The 20,721-nt window shown below is 34.7% G+C and overlaps 4 protein-coding genes across 4 annotated transcripts; 3 read left to right on the forward strand and 1 right to left on the reverse strand.

Annotated features, from left to right (window-relative positions):
* Positions 1-1,184: 1,184 nt before the first annotated feature.
* On the forward strand, positions 1,185-4,163 carry LOC121799327 (transcription factor BHLH094-like). Its single transcript, XM_042198653.1, has 6 exons — positions 1,185-1,718; positions 2,112-2,303; positions 2,448-2,513; positions 3,142-3,210; positions 3,380-3,445; positions 3,675-4,163. Exons 1-6 carry the CDS (start codon positions 1,449-1,451, stop codon positions 3,801-3,803), a joined length of 792 nt encoding a protein of 263 aa, XP_042054587.1. The 5' UTR covers positions 1,185-1,448; the 3' UTR covers positions 3,804-4,163.
* A 2,807-nt stretch (positions 4,164-6,970) lies between these two features.
* Positions 6,971-8,407, forward strand: LOC121799171. The gene is made up of 2 exons (XM_042198512.1): positions 6,971-7,426; positions 8,120-8,407. Exons 1-2 carry the CDS (start codon positions 7,011-7,013, stop codon positions 8,157-8,159), a joined length of 456 nt encoding a protein of 151 aa, XP_042054446.1. The 5' UTR covers positions 6,971-7,010; the 3' UTR covers positions 8,160-8,407.
* A 2,753-nt stretch (positions 8,408-11,160) lies between these two features.
* On the forward strand, positions 11,161-15,308 carry LOC121798156 (serine/threonine-protein phosphatase PP2A-2 catalytic subunit). The gene is made up of 7 exons (XM_042197018.1): positions 11,161-11,420; positions 11,536-11,794; positions 12,865-12,979; positions 14,204-14,312; positions 14,393-14,470; positions 14,587-14,778; positions 14,860-15,308. The coding sequence occupies exons 2-7, from the start codon at positions 11,542-11,544 to the stop codon at positions 15,031-15,033; spliced, it is 921 nt and encodes a 306-aa protein (XP_042052952.1). The 5' UTR covers positions 11,161-11,420; positions 11,536-11,541; the 3' UTR covers positions 15,034-15,308.
* A 489-nt stretch (positions 15,309-15,797) lies between these two features.
* Positions 15,798-17,783, reverse strand: LOC121798783. The gene is made up of 4 exons (XM_042197962.1): positions 17,624-17,783; positions 17,371-17,491; positions 16,285-16,575; positions 15,798-16,062 (listed from the first exon to the last, which is right to left on the reverse strand). Exons 1-4 carry the CDS (start codon positions 17,713-17,715, stop codon positions 15,949-15,951), a joined length of 618 nt encoding a protein of 205 aa, XP_042053896.1. The 5' UTR covers positions 17,716-17,783; the 3' UTR covers positions 15,798-15,948.
* Positions 17,784-20,721: the final 2,938 nt, after the last annotated feature.

Raw genomic sequence — 20,721 nt, forward strand, 5'->3', positions numbered from 1 at the left:
ACATAGGAAACTGCAATCTTATCATAAATTAAATTACACTTTTATTCCAAACATTGTTATTATTGTGGCTTTTATACTCTATTAATTCTAATTAAAACTTATTGATTTTCAATTACTCTTTAATGTCCTTATTTGGATGTGGTCCTATGTGTATACATGTGATGCTAAGAGAGAGCATTTCTAATTTATTTTTAAAATGTTAATAGTTTTAATATTTAAAAAAATCAAGGCAAATAATAATTATGGTGGTTTGTTTGGTACAAAATCAAACAAACAATCTAAAACATGTGGGCCAATAAATTATGGGATAGTCATTATCATCCAGACTTTCAGGATTATCCTTAAAAGGCTGATTTCCAAAGCCAAAACCATCATTATCACTAACCTTTCTACAAATAGACCCTTAATCATAATCCAAAATCCAAATTATATATATAAGTTTAAACGCATTTATTGCAGATCTACTTTAGAATTCTTTATTTATTATTCACCTTAATCAACGAAAACGAACGTCTTGAATTTGGTGACATGATCGATAATGTTTTGGAAAGAAATTAGACTACTATGAATATAAATAAACCAGGTTTAACAGTTCTTCTACATTTTCATTTAGGCATATATAACTTCAAAAATAAACGAAACAATAATCCTGAACTAACTCAAAATATATCATCATAAATACATAATAATAATTATTAATATTTATTTAGTATTTTTCATCCATATTATCATATCATTAAAAAAATCCTTGTCACATAAACTATTCAATTATTGTTGCTTGTATCTATAGCCAGCCAATATTTGTAGAATTTATAAGTGAAGTTCAAATCACAGGATATCCTAAATTCCTAATCAATTAGTGACGCATAATATTGCAAGCAAGGATATGTCTAAATGTCTTACACAACTTAATTCGGTAAAACTAACCCTCAACGTAGCATAATCTCACTATAGTGGCATTCTGCAATGATTATTTGAAAGGTATTTATTGTAATGAAAAAAGAAATTAGAAAAAAAAGAATAGAAGTGTTGCCTTCGAAAATTAATAGTAGTAATAAATATAAAAATTAAGTAAATTGTTAGCGGCAGGTGCAGGTGCAGGTGAGCCGGTTGTAGAATAGAAAAGCAAGTAAGCCTTAAAGACATGAAGCGCTGGAGGCTCCGAGGAAAGCTCACTCAAAGTCACTTCTTTTCAACTCCCAAGGTCTCCTCTCTCTCTCTCTCTCTCTCTCTAGATTTGAGAATCACTACTGGTAGTAGTGGTAGTAGCCATTGTACGCCACTGGGTACAGTTCTCTCCCAACAATCTGCTGCACTCGTTCAAGGAAAGAAGATCCACTCTATTTCTCCTTCCATTCCCACCTATACATCGTAACCAACACACACCTTTCTGTGTCTATACATTCATGCTCCTCCGCCGCTCGCCGTGATCGGCGCAATTCGATTCAATGGATCCACAAGGCGCGGCTATGATGAATGAAGGCGGGGCTTATAACTTCGCCGAGATCTGGCCTGGTTTTCAGATGAATGGCGCTGCGACGTCGTATGGATTGGGTTTGGATCCGATGCTGATGGACCAAAGATCGAATCATAGTCCGCCAAATCCCAATTCCAGGAAGCGCCGTGAAGATGATGACTCTGTCAAGGGAGGAGCTTCCACTAGCAACAGCAATGGCAACAGCAATAACACTACCAATAATAACAACACCCATGTTATGGTAAATCTCTTTTTTTAAGTGACAAATTCACTTAATTTTGGTGATTAGTAGCAAATTCATTTGGGCGTACACGTCTTTACCATTATGTTTTTTCCTATTGATAATTGTGTCGTTGTTATGCAAATTCAATGTGTGCGATAAAGCTGTTTGCCAGCTTGAACAGTTGATTGTAATGTGATTAACCTACCTTGTATGATCTGTTTCATAACGAATTTTGTACTATGAGTTAGTTTCTGTCTGCGTATATATATGTGTTTCTGTGGGTGTGGAGGGGTGTTCAATTTTATGCGTGATTTGATTGTTGGAGATTAATGGAGTGAAAAGTGTACAGGAAGATATTAATTTCATTTTGTTGAAGTTATAAGTTGGTAAATTGTTGTTGGAATGGAGCAGAGTGAAGCAGATAAGAAGAGAATGAATGCCCTTGGATCTAATGGTGCTCGTGAAACTAAAACCGAAGGGGAAGGGAACTCGACTAAGGCGTCAGAAGCACTTGCAAAGCCAGCTGATCCATCAAAGCAAGACTACATCCATGTACGAGCAAGAAGAGGTCAAGCTACTGACAGCCACAGTTTAGCTGAAAGGGTAAATTTGTTTCTTTGAATCTTTTTGAGGTTTCGGGGAAGGACAAAATAAGTCTACATGTTGTTTTGTTAGCCTTGATGAATAAGTAGTAGATGATGAATGGTAACTAAGTTACCTTTCTTATTTTCACCATCTTGTTTGCAGGCTAGGAGAGAAAAGATTAGTGAGAGGATGAGAATTCTTCAAGATTTAGTTCCTGGCTGTAATAAAGTAAGTACCAGTAACTGTTGGACTCCATTCTCTCATAGAAATTAGTTGCCCTTGAGCTTATATGGAACTGTGCTATGAAACACAAGCCTATTCTTTTTCTTGTTAATTACATTGAAATATATGCTAGTATATGTTAGCAAAGAGGTTTCTCAGCTTTCGAGGAATTAGGCTTAGTTAAAAGACGCTGAGGGCTTTGAGCATTGTTGAATCTTGTTCTGGAAAGCTTTTAATATGACGGATACTAATATTTATGCATAATTCCTGTAGATGCATCTCTTTATATATCGGACTCTTTCATTGCTCATCTTTTTTGCCGAATAAGTTTGTTACGCTACTTAATGGTCAATGATCTATACAATTTTTTTCAACAAATTAGTGTTTTCTTCAGCTATTAACCATCTCCGTGCCTTAGTCTTAAGAGTTTGGTGCTGACTTATGTATTCTTTCTTTTATCGATTAATCTATTCAGTCTCTCATTTTGATTGTTCTGTTGTGCATATAGTTCAGAATTCAATATGTATTTTCTCTTCTTCTTTTTTCTGTTTTAGGGGCAAATCATCCTGAATTTGATACTTATTTTTTCTTTTATAAAAAATTTGTAGCATATGACAGTATTTTATGGTTTCAGGTTATAGGCAAAGCACTAGTGCTCGATGAGATTATTAACTATATCCAATCATTACAACGCCAGGTTGAGGTAGATTGCTGTCTCTCTCTCTCAATTCCTTCTTGTGTGGCCAGTGTGATGAGTGAGTGGTGGTGGTGGGAGGGGGCCGTGGGGGTCTGCGTGATCTTTTACTGCTGTACAGCATACCCTGACCGGTCCACTTGGAATATTATCTAATTAATCATTATATGTCTCACAGTTTCTGTCAATGAAGCTAGAAGCAGTCAATGCAAGAGTGGGCATTGATGGATACCCTTCAAAAGATGTAAGTGCTTCAAACACAATCACCTACTTTCTTGAAAATATTTCAACTTCATTTCTTGAACATTTATTCTGAAAGATGATTGATCCTCCCTGGAAAATGTTTCAGAAATAATGGCTGATACAGAGAATATACCTAATTGTCAGTGCAATATCTTTGCATGTTCTACTGTCACCGAATACAGAAATGTCGATGGTGTGAGATGACAATTTTTCCTGTTTTCATTGGACAGTTCTCTCAGCAATCGTTTGATAGTTCTGGCATGGCATATGTTTCTCAAAATACGAGGGAATACGGTAGGGGTTCTTCACCAGAATGGCTGCACATGCAGATTGGTGGCGGTTTTGAACGATCATCATGAGAACTCTCCATGAATAAGAGCATTGAAAAACTGTGCTTCTTCCTCAGAGACTGCAGCAGTATACATATTTTCTTAAATCTGATATATCTCAGTTCGTATAATCAGGTGTAGATGTGTTTGAGCGCGTTGCTACTGAAGATTGTATCCTAACAATCCATGCCCGACGTTGGTCTCCTATAGAAGAGCTCCTGCCCATTTATGTCAGGCAGAGAAGATTCATATATCAGAGTATCAATGATATTGTAAAATGCCCTGTTCCCAACTTTGAAATTCTTGTTGTTGTATTCATCTGTCATTGCCATTAAAAACTGGGGTGTGACAAAGTCTATTGTTTCGTTGAATAAAAATAAGTTACATATATATCCAGAAACATGCACACACCAGCTGTTTCTCTGCTTTTAATCCTTCCTGCAATCTAGGAAGCAAAAACACAAAAAAAAATCCTAACTATTTTCTAAAGTGCAATTTGCTGGCCCTCCCCTAATGGTGGTTTCATTGATGAACCGCATCTCAACCCAACCACAAACCACATACACATGAGTATTCTCCTCGTACCACGCAGCCAGGCCCTCCCGGACCATCCCATCATACTTGATCTTGAACAGCAGAGGCTTATGAAGTGAGCGGCTCTCCATGAGAGCCGTTGGGACGAAGGAGGCAGGGACAGAGATGGCGGTGGTGTTAATGGTGACATTGAACAACATGTAATCACCAACGCTTATGAAGAAGTCACCCGTCCTAGACACCCACAGCAGCTCATGGTCCAAGAAAACCGACATCACAGACGTCTCGTGGTAGATGCTTCTCTCACCAAGATTGCTGATGTTGAACCTAACATCACATTTCCCGGTCACCCTATCCGGGGCAGCCTGAAACTCGGAGATTGTTAAAGATTTCAGGACAAAGAGATGCTGGAATTCCTGGTCTGTCGCAATCTGAGTCTGCAGGTAAGGGAAGAATGCAAACACAACTAAAACTAATGAGATTGTGGCTAAGGCTGTCATGAATATGCGATCCCAATCTATGACGTGGCATGCAGATTGCATCTGCACGTTGAGATCATGGAACAAGGTTCGAAGCTCGGATTCTGTTGAGGTTGTTGTATGAGCTTGATCCTCCACCTCCAACGTGCTCACCCGGTCGTACCTGTCCGGCCGTCTGATACGTCGAGGGGACGTGTTTTCCTCCATGGATCAACCAGAGAGATGGGACATGAATACAAATAAAAAGGCTTGTATTTTGCCAAAATGAAACAAGGTGCATGTTTAATATGATAAAAATATATTGTTCTAGTCAAGAATTAGGACACAGTGATATGATGATATCCTTTGCTATATTCTTGGCTCCAAGATTGATTCCCAAAGATGGAGGAATGCTTCATAGGAGGATCACTCATTTCACCCTTCCCTTCCACTCTCTCTCTCTCCCCTTTATATTCACACACCTAATTCTGTCTTTGGTTGAGGATTCTAGTATCATTTTCTCTCTCCCACGCCAAAATAACTCTATTAGGTATTGTTCCTTAGCTACTTGTTATGACACATTATAATATATAATCTATCTAGAATTAATTTGTAAGATTATTTTTATTGGAGGGGTGTCGACTATGACTCATTATCATATAATTATCCATCTAGGAATATGATTCAGTTGTGAGATTCAATATCATAACCAAAACATAACACATACAATACTATTTAATCATATTATGACATAATCTTACGAACCGAACAAACTCTTATGGTAGAAACCATAAAAACTCGTGTCATTCATCATCATAACTATTTTCATGAAGAAACCATAAAAACTCCTGTCATCCATCATCATAACTATTTTTTTTAGAGAGAGATACCTTATGGTTGACTTATATTCTTTCAACAAGTGTACTTGAACTTATCCTTTTGGCAAACACAGAAGCTTGTGCGACATAGTTAAGCATTCTCTTCAAAAAAAATTCATGCTATTTTGTTGCACAGTAAATCAACAGCCTCAGATTCTTCACTTTCAAATGTATGCCCGAATTATTCTTTTCTTTAGTAACAACAGAATCATGGGAAATTTGGACAGTAATCACACTTGTACGAATATGTAAAGACGACAAGACTTTACGTTTTGATTCTTTCAACCACATTTGTTAATTACTCAAATTTTAGGCCAATTACTTGCACACATTCTTTCTAGATTGATAATCGATTTGCTTACACGTACCTACTTTCGAGTTGGTATAAATTGATTATCCTTTTATCGATTTGATTTGACATGTATCGTTAATACGAAGAAAGAATATACACATCAGATATAGTTAAATTAATACTGAATAACTAAGATGCCAAATTATTACAGTACAAAGTACTATTACTATTTGATTCTCGGACACCAAGATTTGTTTAATTTTTGGTTAACTTGGTGTATATATACATGATAAAACATCTTTTTGTCTGCAGCAAAGAATCCAGATTAATTTTTGTCACTTTCCAATATATTCTGTCGTCCATTAAATTCAGATGATCGATCAAACGATCATTTTCCAACTAAGAGTGGTTCTTGTATAGAGAGGTGGACCATGGGTCCATGGCCACAAGAAACTCTAAAGTTGTTAATCATATCTTTTACAATTATTCTCTAGATAATACTAGTCATTTAAAAATCTTAGATTTGATTAAGGATCAATAAGTTTCCATATCCCTTGAGTTTGTTTCTGCATTTATTTATTAATGAGGTTATGCTCTTTTTATTTGAAGGTTGGTATATTTGCATGTTCAGTCAAGATCTTTATAAAAAGGGAAAAAGAAAAGAGAGCTTCAGCCTTCAAACAAGCCGTCAGTACACAAAATAAAGCATGCTCTTCTCTCTCACTCTTTGTGAGAGACGAAATAGAATATTAAAACTAAAATTGCTGGACTATGAATTTCCAGATAACTAAAAGTCAACTAAAAAATTAAAATAAAATTGTCACTTCTTCAACCAAAACATTAAAATTCATTGAATCCTACATTAATTGTTTGCTACATTTAACATTTGCCAAAAAGGCTACATTTGTAATTATTAATAACTTCGCCATATCATACCTACCAATGCCATTAGGCATTATTAAGGGTGAAATTTACAAAAGATAAGATTAAATTTTCGAAAATCCCATTCTCTCTCTAGAATCAATAAAGCCAACAGAAGCACTCCAGCCTATAAAGAAACCAAACCACCCTAGCCATGCACTTCAAAACCCAAACTAAAACACCTTCTCCTTATCATCATCTCCCACACATTCTTACATCTCCAATCATTCCTTCTCATTTTCCACTAATTCTCACGCAATTTCTTCTCCTAGATTTTGAAACTGAAGATAAGGGATTCTTGAAAGCCTGTCTTCGATTAGTTCTTTTACTCGGATTTCTTCAATTCTTGATCACTGAGGCTCATCATCATCATCATCATCGCCACCAAGAACCAAGAATTAGGGCTTTCCGGATGCTAGTTATGAAAAAAGAAGCTTCTGGAAATATGAAGAATGAGTTTGTTGAAGCTATGAATATGGTGAAAAAGAAGCATAGGAATCTTTCAAAGCTGGAGCTTAACTATACGAGCAAAAGGAGAGTTCCTAATGGTCCTGACCCCATCCATAACAGGTTTGTTCATAATCAATTCTGCATCAAATATTGTTATATTTCCAAAATTAATTAATTGTGATAACTTAACTACCAGAGTTAGTTACTAATCTAATTTATTATATATATAGTATATACTATATGTATATATGCAATGCAACTCAATTTTGGCTACGTACTGTGTCTGAAAAGGTGGATCTTGCTTGCCCTATAGCAATTTTCGAGGTTATGATAGAGAAAAAAAATGTGTACTTTGTTTTGTCATCTAATTAGTTATATAAAATATAAAGCATACGAAAAAGAAAAGCTTACTAACATTATCATCACCTTATACAAACATTTGTGTTTTTAATTTCCCTCACTTTTGAGGGTAAATTCAAACTTTAAATGTTGCCTTTTTTTTTGCTCTCTTTTTTACTCCCTCCTTGATTGTTAGGCAATACACTATGGCTTTATAAGAGAATATAGTACGATAGTGTTAGAATTCGATATAAATACTCATCAAATGCATTAGTATGGAGTAATTTTTATTTAATTTCTTTTGAACTTCATTATCAATTAAAATGGAGTACACGTGTAATATCATCAAGTCATATGCAAGAAAACTTAATTAGATTTACATGTGAATTTTATCATTATTATCCTCGTCAATTGTTTTTAAATGTTTTTGTTCTGACATAACAAATTGAATTAGACTTTTCTATGCAATGACAGAGGAGCTGGCAAATCTCATCGACCACCAGGCCATGCTTAAGGCTGAAGGTTAAATAAATCTCAGGAACTTTTAAAAAATCGAGCTCGTTTGAATTAAATTTAGTTTTTGTTTCAATTAGGAAGGAAATATTTTATTTTTATTTACAGAATTAAGTTTATATATGTGGGCTAAGCTTGTTTGAGAGCATTTATTTGTCCTGAATTTTACAGTCTTGATGTAATTGTAGATTCTAATGATGATTATGCAAATTTTCACGGATGCATGTAAGAAGGTAGTTTTTTACCGAACTTGATTTTTATTATTTCTATTAAATATTCATTTGACACTAGGCAATTTCCTACAAAATATTATAATCGAGAATAATTTATCCCAATTATATTCTAATTAATGAAGTACTAATATCCTTGTTAATCTACTTTATAGTATAACATTACAAAAATGTGCACTTAAAATTAAGAAAGATAGAATATTACATGTAGCAGCAACCAGCACTCTAGATACAACGGCTCATTATTCTGAAACAGTGTATGGAATCAGAATTTAATCAAAAGGAAAGCTCGGATATAAGAATTTTCCGTTAATCAATTTTGATTATTTAATTTAATGACAATAATCGGCAAGTGTTTATAATAATGCATAAAGCGAATCCACCAATTAAAGTAGCTTGATTTGTTGGGGTTAGTCTTTTTCCTCAGATTCTTTTGTGCTGTATTTGTCATCAGGCTTTAGTCCTTTCGAAATTGCTAAAGTAATTTCAGATTCTCCAAACTCGTCTCAAACCACACACTCAATCTTGACATGATTAATTGAGTGTTGTTAATCAAGATTTAACTCTCTACAAATTGAATGTATAAGCTCCCACTGCTTGGGAGCTTATACATTCATGTTCTATTTCACTCCCTTCCTCATCTCTAGTGCCTAAGTATCCACCGTAAACCTTTCCTCATTTGAACCTCGCACTATCACCTGAATATCCATTAAAAGGAAAAATATTATTAGAATTATTGGCATAAATATGTGGGCGTGGCAATTATTTTTTGAACTCATGAATGATAAAATATTGAATAGTATTTCATTCTTCCCACAAAAATATACATTTTGGTGGGACACGGGTATTAGTGCACAGTTGATAAAGTAAGAGAGAAGTAGAATAAAAAAGTAATTAAAGTATCATTAGTGGAGAATGGTTTATCTCTAGAGAAAAAAGAGTTTTCAAATTTAGAAAATGCATATTTTTATTGGACGGACTAAAATGGAAATAGTGCATATTCTTGTTCTTGTAAGACGGATGGAATAATACTTACAAACTTATCCAGTTATAAAAATTAAAATAAAAGATAAAAAAAAATACCTTTACATAATAACGTAATGAATTATTAGCTTGGGCTAAGACTCAACCCTATTTGCACCAATATAAACATGAAATTCAATTAGCCCACGCATTTATAGTACTAATGGGCCAGCCAAGCGGCCCAAATGAAATGAGCGAGTGAACCCTAAACCCTAAAGATCCAAAATTAACTACGACAGATTATTTTGCCCCAATTCCAACTAATGGGCCACCCAAGTGGGCCCAAATGAAATGAGCGAGTGATAAGATTCAAAATTAATTACAGATTATTTTGCCCCAATTCCATAAATTTTAAATCTATCTTGATTTTGAAGGATTGATAAGAATTGTTGAAATTGAATGCGATTAAAGTATGAGAATCTATTGTCCCTCGAGCTAAACTAAATCAATTTTTTGTGATGACCTTGGATCACTGATTGGTGGATAATTTGATATGCTATGACCGTGGCAAAAAATTCATTTAAAAAAATAACACACCATGAAATACATATGATATGCCTAACTAGTAGTACAACTAATTTAATATCGGAACTATGTTTATTAAGCACACCACCTTTGATTTGACCTCACATTCAAATAAAATTTTGTCACTATAACTCATATTACATTGAATTATTCACTACCTAAAAAAGCATAAGAGCATCCACAACCGTACTCTTGCCAGCGGCACGGTTGTGGGTCTGGGCCCACTTTTTCTGTCTGCTCTCTGGCAAGAGCACAACACCTACAGTTTTGCTCTTCCGCAAGGACGCACACAATTAATTTAAAATTCAATTAAACAAAAACATTTCCATAATACTAAAATTCATTAAAAAAAACCTAAATAATATTACAAATGACAAATAAAATAAAAACGACATAATTAAAATCCTAAAAATTTAAAATTACATAATTAAAATACTAAAAATTAAAAAAAACCACTACTCGTTGCCGAATTTCGCCCACATGTGTATGATTAGGTCTTCTTGTAGCTGAATGTGGGTTCGGGTATCGCGCATTGTGTGCCTTGTCTCGATCCTCTGGCCAACCGTCGTATGTGTTTGAGGTTTTGAGTGAGGGATGAATGTGTTGATAGTTTGTATGAGAATTATGAATGAGAGATGAATGAGAGATGATTTGATGTGATAAATGGATGATGAGTGTGTGTATTTATAGATGATTTTGGGGAAAAAATAAAAAAAAATAAAAATAAATCAGAAAAATGGGCAAAAACGGTCATATTTTTGGGATTTGGAAAATATTTTTTTTATTTTTTATCATTATTTAAAATTAAATAACGAATTTTAAATAAAAATATATATATTCAAAGGCAACGGCATAGTGCCGCCACATCGCCTGCTCACTGGCACGAGCGCAGCGGCGGCGAGCCTCGTCCTTGCCGTTGGCACGGACGGACACGGGGCCGGCGTCCACCGTTGTGCATGCTCTAGTACTTTTATTTGGCATTTCTCACATCACTGCATTTATACAGTTTTGTTAATATTTTGTTTTCCTTCTCATCACTTTAACAACGTTTTTTATGAATCTTCTACCACTTAAATTGAATAAAGACACCTTTCTTTTTTAAGTGTTTTAAAAAATACTGAATAAATTGGTCAAAAACAGATTTAAAATTAAATTAATAAAGTCACCTGCATTTTAATAGTACCATTTGGAGTTCATTTGAGTTGCATTTTACATTCCACATTTCCGCCTTTGTATCCAAGTTCCAACTCCACACATGCACACACACCAACAACAACAATAAAACAAATTACACACACACACACACACATTATTTATATCTATAATAATTTGTTTTCGATAAATGTTTTAAAAACATACTTTCCCAATCATTTTTGTAATTTAGGTTCTCGGGAAAATGGAAATAAATATCAGAAATAAAAAATCATGAAAAAATTCCGATTTCTGGTATCTTGCTGAAAAGTTGTTCAAAATCGAGATCTCAGGTGATCCCGCGGCTCACAGAGTTTTACTTTCTGTAATTCGGATTTGAATCTCCGATTCAAATTCCAGATCAGAGGTGCGGAGCATTCAAGTAGCTGAATTTCTGTTTTTCTATAGAGAAAGATGCCTGGGCATGGGGATTTGGATAGGCAGATAGAGCAATTGATGGAGTGCAAGCCGCTGTCGGAGGCGGAGGTGAAGATTTTGTGCGATCAGGCGCGGGCGATTTTGGTTGAGGAATGGAATGTGCAGCCGGTGAAATGCCCCGTTACTGTGTGCGGTGATATCCACGGCCAGTTCTACGATCTGATCGAACTTTTCCGGATTGGAGGCAATGCTCCAGATACAAATTACCTCTTCATGGGAGATTATGTTGGTGAGTATTTTACCTTTCTCCTTCGATTCTCCGCTAGATTAATTAGAAAGATATTTTCTGATCTGTGTTGGTATGTATAATGTATGTATATGATTTGAATGTTTGGTGTTTTAAAAGGTACTCCTTGTTTGTGACTTGGATTCGTCGATTTGCTTCTGACAAAGGTTGTTTTTAGTGGCCATGGAGGATAAATGGGTGATTTTGTGAACTGAAGAAATTTGATGTGGAGTTGTTTTATCTGTTTCTAGAAATAACATGGTGGCACCTAAGTTTAGAAGGGTACATTGCTTGGTTTAGAAAATGAGAGAAGAAGGATGCCCAAGGAAGTTCCTTATTTTCAGAATGTCTAATCGGTCCATCGGATAAGGCGAATGAGCTTAGTTTGTATTCTTATTAATTACGAATTGTTTTGTCTTCCTCTGAGTTTGAAGATTAATTGTCAAGCTTCCTGCATTGTTGGTGAGCTTGATATCTTTGACAAAACAAAATTAGTGGTTAATATCTGTTTTTTAATTGGTCCCAAGCTACTCTAGATGTGCAACAGAATAGTATGGGGTGATTTATTGGAGCCAATTGCATTGGTTGACTGTTTCAGCAGCTGCTAACCGCTAATGTTGAAATGCTGAAGGAACGAGGCTAGTGGTCAGTGGGAATGTTATATCATTGAGGAAATTTTGGTTTGAAATCTGTTGCATTCACACTCGACTTTTCTTTTCATCCAACTTTTTTGTCGTTAGTATTGCAAAACAAATAAAAAAGAAGTTATTAGCTTTATCTAGTATTTATGTGTCTTAGTGATATATGTTCCACTGTTCTTTTGTGATGCCAAAAATAAAATTGGGACTCGTTGCGTGTCACTGCGACGTCAACTCATTGCAAAAGATTCGGCATAATGTCTCTATCTTTTCCAATATTCTCATTTAGTAAATTGCTATTTGCATTTGGATTATCTTCCGTTGATTGTCATATTAGATTAATTTCTTCTATTTATTGTAAATTTTATGCCATACTGAGATTGGGTTACTTGATGTATCATCAAATTCCACTAAGAAAGTATTCATTGAATGCAGATCGCGGATACTACTCAGTTGAAACTGTCACACTTCTAGTGGCTCTGAAAGTCCGTTACAGAGATAGAATCACAATTCTGAGGGGCAATCATGAAAGTCGACAGATCACTCAAGTGTAAGTCTCTGCCTTCTCTTGTTTGGTTTCATTGTGTTAAATGCTCAAGCTCTAAAGATGACCTGGAGCTTGACATATCTGAGATGCAAAATTGTGTCCTTTCATTGTTAAATTCATCCCATGATGTTCGCTGTCCACAGATATTACAAAGGTAGGACAATGCCCCCCCCCCCCCAAAAAACAAGTTAAGGGCCTTGGTCGTGTTGGTTTAAAAAAATGGAGTAGTGCACAATTCTTAAAAATTTCAGCCGTAACTCGTAAATTATGAGAATATTTCAGGATCAATGTAGTTATCAGCAACGATTACGAAACGCAGTACCCACCCCACCCTCCCTAAAGATGAAAATGGAAGTAAAATAGGAAACTCCTAACACAACAGCAATTTGTAAGAAAATAAAAGAAGGAATAGGGAAGTAAATAAACTAATGAAAGGGGAAATCAACGCCAATTTGAGGAAAATGTTGACGGGGAAATGATGAAAGCTTTCTTTGCAAGAAATTAGGTCTTGAAATGACCAAACCTAGTGGGATCATGGGATGAGTAGGGTGCACCGTCAGATGCATATGATTGATACTTCAGATTCCCTCTTATATCCACTACATGCAGTATCGCTTTTATTGTCTGTGGTATGAACTCTATTAAAGAAAAGAACAAGAAAATGTTCAAAAGGCATGCCTAGATGCTGACATCTGTAAGGGTTTATGCCATGTATAGGAAATGGTATCGCCCCTTGCCACCTGCATCATGGCACACCATTTGTAGCTATGGTATGGTTAATTTGATCTATTTCTATCTTCAACTTAATGACAAATTGAAATTTGATCACCAATTCCAACTGAAATTTGTTTCTACTCCGTATCACAGGCAAGATTGTATTATGACTATTTAGTTGAGGAATCTACTTTGACTTTGGGAACTTGTTGAGAATTAAGTTTGTACAAGTGCATGTCTGATGTTCCATTGAAATTCAGTTTCATGAATATACAGTATTTGAAATTCAGTTTCATGAATATACAGTATAGTTGAAATATATTGTATATCGATTGTTTTGTATATATTTGTTAATAAAAGTCTGTAGGTAAGGACATAACAGTTTTAATTTTTGAGGGCTTGTGAACACTTCATTTTGTTAGCACTAAATTGAGAAGGTTGCTTGCCATACTCATGCATCAGTGCTAGATGCCTTGCATGCAAAATTGTTGATAAGACTCATTTTCATGCCAGGTACGGGTTCTATGATGAATGCTTGAGGAAGTATGGCAATGCCAACGTGTGGAAGTTTTTCACTGACCTTTTTGATTATTTGCCCTTGACAGCTCTTATTGAGAGTCAGGTTTGCATGATAAACAATTATTTTTCACTTTGAATATATTACACTTTCAACATCTGATACCCAGCACTATGTTATTGTAGATCTTCTGTTTGCATGGGGGTCTCTCTCCATCACTCGACACCTTAGACAATATCCGAGCTTTAGATCGCATACAGGAGGTACAAACAATAATCCTGTCCATGAATTCAATTTGATTTCCTAGCAACTATTTCTAGTGATGCTACTTTATATTTTGTATCAACTCCATTTCATGATCTGTTTCCTGGACTGTTAGGTCCCACACGAAGGACCAATGTGTGATCTCTTGTGGTCTGATCCGGACGACCGTTGCGGTTGGGGCATATCACCCCGTGGGGCCGGCTACACCTTTGGACAGGATATAGCTTCTCAGTTCAACCATACCAACGGCCTCACTCTAATCTCAAGGGCACATCAGCTTGTGATGGAGGGTTTTAATTGGTGTCAGGTTTGTCTGGAATCTCAAATACTTTAACTCACCGTTGGCGCAATCGGAACAAGCCATAGTTATACACTGCTGCATTTGTAGGACAAGAATGTGGTGACCGTTTTTAGTGCCCCAAACTATTGTTACCGTTGTGGGAATATGGCTGCAATTCTTGAAATTGGGGAGAACATGGAGCAGAACTTCCTTCAGTTTGATCCGGCTCCCCGGCAGATTGAACCCGACACAACGCGCAAGACTCCAGATTATTTTTTGTGAACTCAGCAACTACCCTTAGTGCATGCCTGCAACTATGTTACTGTAGATGTGTCGTAAGAAAAGAGTATTGTTATTTGAGAATTATTTTCTTCTACACCATTCTTTTGTTTGGAGTGTGCTCTACACCCTACTTTGGTTATGTGCTCAAGATACTCGATGCAGAGTTAGTACCTGCAGGGATGGAGATGAAATTACCTTCTCTCTTTTTTTCCTTTGTATATGTTATCCGGTTATCCCCAGTGAAAAAGAAAAAAAAAAGAATTTGTGGCCTCTAATATCATCTTCTGTAATTTACACATAGGAAGCAGTTTTTCATAAACAATGCTCACATTTACTGGTGTTATCAATTTTTTTTTATCTTATCTTAGATGAGGGATGCCATTTCACTTGATGCTCCTTGGTTATCTCATATATGAGCTTTTTTCTTACTTACTCATTTTTATATAAATATTTGATTATAGTTCACATTAGCTATTTATTATTAGTATATAGTATGTATCTCATTTCTTAAGACATAATTTCTGACTGGATAGAAATTAGTAAATCATGTTGGATCAGACAGAATGAAGATTTGATAAACGTTCAGATACATGTCGATTTTAGCCTTTAGGTAAATGTTTCCAAGAATAAGTATACCATTTTCAAATTTTATGCAATGAGTCAAATTTGAGGCACAAAATGGCCTGTAAGAGTGAGAGTTCGACCATATTGGAAGTTTCAACTCCAACAAAATGTACGGGTAGAAAAAAGAGGCAATCAATCAATAGAAGAAAGAATAATAATTACAGAAATTCTTGATACAAGACAAAATAGGCAATACAGCAAAATAAACCACTGCGAATATTGGCCATAACTTACAAAAGTCTTCATTGGAAAGCAAAAAAAGTTTCTATATGATGTAATCGTAGATTGGACTTAAAACCTAGAACTAGTAGGAAGCCTCATTGGCACGCCACCAGGCGCAGCAGCACGTTTCCGCCTGAAGTAAATGAATGAGCCACTGCTTACGAGCAAAGCCAACATAAGGGCCTGCGGGGTGGAATTTACATTACAAAGCATATACATAAGCAAGAAGCTGATTAATCAAAATAGACAATACAGGTTATATTCATGCGAGGAGAATAACTTCTAGGGAAAAAGAAGGCCAATGTATGACACCAAACGTTTCAATCTCAAGTTCTTTCTATATCAAAAGCTATCCTTTGACAAGAATAGATGTACAAAAAGCATTTAAAAAGGGGAGTAGTTTACCTCAAAACCTAGTACTGACAATTTTTCTTCGTTTACAGCAGGTATACAGCTCCTGTAAGTGACATAAGAGCGTGGTCCAGCGTTGGAGGAATCACTGTGTAATCTTCTTTGCCTCGTTGAAGAAATACTCATGTCTCCATCATGCTGATTAACACCCAACTCCATAAACTCAAGAGTAGATCTTTCCTTATGTTGTTTTGTACCTTTTGAGTCTTTGGACCCAATTCCAGAGGGTACACATTTCAGACGAATGCGATATCCAGTTTCACCACAATGATATTTTTCATCACTCTAAGAAACAATAAAAATATATCAGGGTGTCGGCTCTTGAGAATTCAAAAAAACATATTATGAGGAGAAAAGAAAAATACAGCAGGTTAAATATATATTGTGACGTTTTAGCATATCGTCCCAAATATGTTGTGTTCCATAACTAGCTAGCATTCTCAAACATAGTAACAAATACATAACCGTAAGGTTGAAATGGTGTCATTGCTATATTTACTAAGAGGAAAAGGTTGTGGATTTTGATCTCCTGCTGTGGGTTCTATGCCTTGCACTAAAGTTTATCAAACTCCACAAATAGCTTATGGTTTTAAATTAGAGGCGAACAACCCAAATGCATTCCGTCAAAGACATTAAGAGAAAATGAGGATACTATATATTTAGCTCATACAGAATGACAAACTGAATCCTGTGACAGTCAAGAAATAAACCAGCAATAGAACTAACACTGCTCTTAGAAGATGAACTGCAACAAGAGTCGTCCTGTAAAATGTGACATGATCAAGGGTGCAATATTGCACACAACATACGGTCACCAGAGCTGCAAGGCTAATTTGCTAGGACTAATCTTAATTAATATAATTCCAAATAGCATCCATCCAATGAAGTTCCATCTACAATCTTAACAAACTTAATAGACATCATATATTAAGCTTCCGACTCCAGAATAGCAAGGTAATCTAAATGATGTGATCAGTTTTGAACTTATACCCTAATTTATGCATTGATTTTCCAGAAAAACAATCATCAAATCAAGACGAGCAAAACCAATCCTATTATGATTCTCAGAGTGATAGAGACCTTTTCAGAGCGAAGGCATGGTATGCAAGGGCCCGAAGGAGAGCAATCAAAGGTGACATTTCCACCATTTGGCGTCTCCTTAATACCCATCAGGGTTCTCCCTTTCATTTCTATTGATTCTCTGCGATTTCAGCAAAAATTATCAATTAAATCACATCTTGCAAACAAAATTCGAATTGCAGCTCCTCAAAAAGTCCAAATTTTACATACAGATAACAAAGAGAATAAAAAGGAAAAAGTGATGGAGACTTACAAATTATAAGCAAGCGTAAGATTCCCTGAGAGAAACGAAGTTAGGAAGAAGAATAGAGGAAGTAGCAATGGCGGTTTGGCGGAGTAGAGCATTTTCGCCTCTGTGTTTTCTCCTCCTCCTGTGTTGAAACTAGAAATCTTGGCCTTCTTAGATCTCTTTCGAATTTATCAAAATACTATAATCATCCCAATTATTTCAACTTATTCTACTTCGACCCCTATTCGCTATATCAATTAATCGCGGTTGCAATGGCAATAAGCCAATAACCCAATAAGGACTATGGAGTTCTTATTTTCCTCATAAAAAAATTAATGATATTTAAATTATAAATTTTGATTAAAGTTTGATCAATTTCGTTTGAAATCAAAATATTAATATATAATTTTTTTTTTTTTATCTTTTATGCATAACATATTGTATTTTGGTAATATTCAAACGACGTTATCTATTAAATATACTATACGGATTATATTTTTTTCGTCTTCTCTTTGTTCTTTATTTAAAGAAATAACTTTATTTTAATATTACCAAAGTATATTGTTTTGTATATGGATGGAAAAATGAACATTATCTTTTGTACGCGAACTTTGTCAATGTATTAATTTTGATGCATAATATCTAAAAATATCTTGTTAGGATCATGTCGATTTAATATCATTTAAGCTATTTTTTCATCATTTCAAACCTTTTTTGAATGAAAATACCTTCAAGGCCAAAAATTTAGGCAATTTTGTGTATTTTCTCTCTTCATAAAATATTAAAAGAACATCTTTTTGGTCCGCAAACTTTGTGAAAATAACATTTTTGGTCTGAGCTATAATTCCTTATCAGGTTCGATCCCAATGAGTCTTTCTCTCATCCTCTCTCACTCTTCAACACAATAATTGCACTTCCTCTCTTGCTAATTCATGGAGCTTTGCTACAAAGTTTAAATACTTAACTGTTTATCACAATTCTCTATCTAGAAAAATTCGCAGTTCTTTAACGAGTAATTGGATTTGAGTTAAATAGGATGAATCTTGAGAAAACAATCTTGGCTCGATTCCAGATTCAATTTTAAAACTTCTAAATCTCGTTGTTTTAAACCTGAATAACTACAAATTTTGCGGTGGAATCCCACAGATCATCGAAACATCATCTCGTTAAACTCCCTTGATCTCTTCGAGAACAATTTCACGGGAGAAATCCCACTTTCTCAAGGAATTAAAGCTCCGACCAAAAATGATATTTTTGGCAAAGTTCGTGGACAAAAAAAAACATTCTCTCAATATTTTATTGAAGAAGAAAGGGTAAATAAACTGAAATAACCTTCATGGGCTTGAGATTATTTTCTCCCAAAAAAGTTTGAAATAGTGAAAAAGTATCTCAAATGATAATAAATTGAAGTTCATGGACCTCAGAAGATATTGTCAAATGTTACGGACCAAAATTAATATCTTGATAAAGTTCACGAACAAAAATAAATGTTCCCTCTTAATATTTTGATATTTTTCTTTTATTTTCTATTTCTTATTTTAATGAAAATATTTTTGTACATAGATGAGAGAATTGAAAAGGTTGAAACATCCTACTATCTCGTCCACGAAAAATAGTCTCATTTTGCTATTTTGAGATGTCCACAAAAAATAATCTCATTTCTAAAAATGAAAATTTTCATCTCATACTTTATCCACCTTTTCTCATTCTATCTCTTATCTTGTCCATTTTTTTCTTCTCCTCTTTTACTTTGCTAATTTCTTATTAAAACTTGTTGTTTATAAATGAGACTATTGCTTATAGACAAATAATGTATATTATTACAATTTCAAATATTATTGGACTGACTAGGAGTTGAGGATATATTCTGTGGGTTGCGTTAGTATGCTAACTAATTTACAGTAATAACTAATAACTTTCAATTCTGTGTATTAAAATTATCAAAACGATATAATTATATCAATACAACATGTAAATTTAAATATCAACACAAAGACATAAGTTTATCAACACAAAAAGATTGATAAATTTATGTCTTTGTGTTGATATTTTTAACATACAAAATTGATATTTAGAGCATCCGCGGCGGTGCTCTCCCGCAAGGACGGCGTCCGTGCCGCTAGCGCGGCAACCCCATGTCCGTTGTTGTGCTATTGCCGCTGGCACGGTGCTGCTCGATGCATCGAGCACGTCCGTACCGCTGAGCAGGGCGACGTGTCGCGTTTCTATTGACCGTTGGCATTTCTTTTCTTTTAAAAAAAACAAAAATAATACTAAAAATTAAAATTTTATATTTTCGAATTCCCAAAAATATAGCCGTTTTATTACCGTTTTTTGAAATTTTTTAAAAAAGTTTTAATCCCAAAATCATCTATAAATACACACATTCATCATCCATTTGGGCGAAATTCGACCACGAGTAGTGAGTTTTTTTATTTTATGAATTTAATTATGTAACTTTTAATTTTTAGGATTTAAATTATGTAAATTTTAATTTTTAAGACTTTAATTATGAAATTTTAATTTTTAGGATTTTAATTATGTAATTTTAAATTTTTTAGTAATAGTATTTTGAGTATTTTTAATGCATTTTAATATTGTGAAAATGTTTTTATTTAAATTGAATAATTGAATGGTGGGACCCTTGAGCATGTCCTTGCGGAAGAGCATGAATATGGGTGTTGTGCTCTTGCCTAAGAGCAGAGAGTAAAAAAGTACTCCCTCCGTCCCCCAAAATTCGTCCCGGTTTGACCGGGCACGGGTTTTAAGGAGTTATTTGACTTTGTATTAAATGAAGGAGTGTAGTGGAGTTTGGGTCCCACATGGATGTATTTCTTTTATTGTTATTTACATGAGGGGTGATTAAATAATTATTGTGTTTAACTAATTATTGTTATGAAATGATTAATGCGAAATTAACTTGGTTAAATAATTAATGTGATTAATTAATTGTGTGCTTACAAAAGTAATGTGCTTAAAAAATCTGTGATTGCGTAGAAGTAATGCGAAATGAAATTGTGATTACTTAATGTTGTGATTAATTAATGTTGTGATTAAAACTGTAATTACATAAGTATTGTGATAAATTAATGTGGTGATTACAAAATTAATGTGATTAAAAG

Source organism: Salvia splendens, chromosome 4 (genome assembly GCF_004379255.2).
Source record: "Salvia splendens isolate huo1 chromosome 4, SspV2, whole genome shotgun sequence".
NCBI lineage: Eukaryota > Viridiplantae > Streptophyta > Magnoliopsida > Lamiales > Lamiaceae > Salvia > Salvia splendens.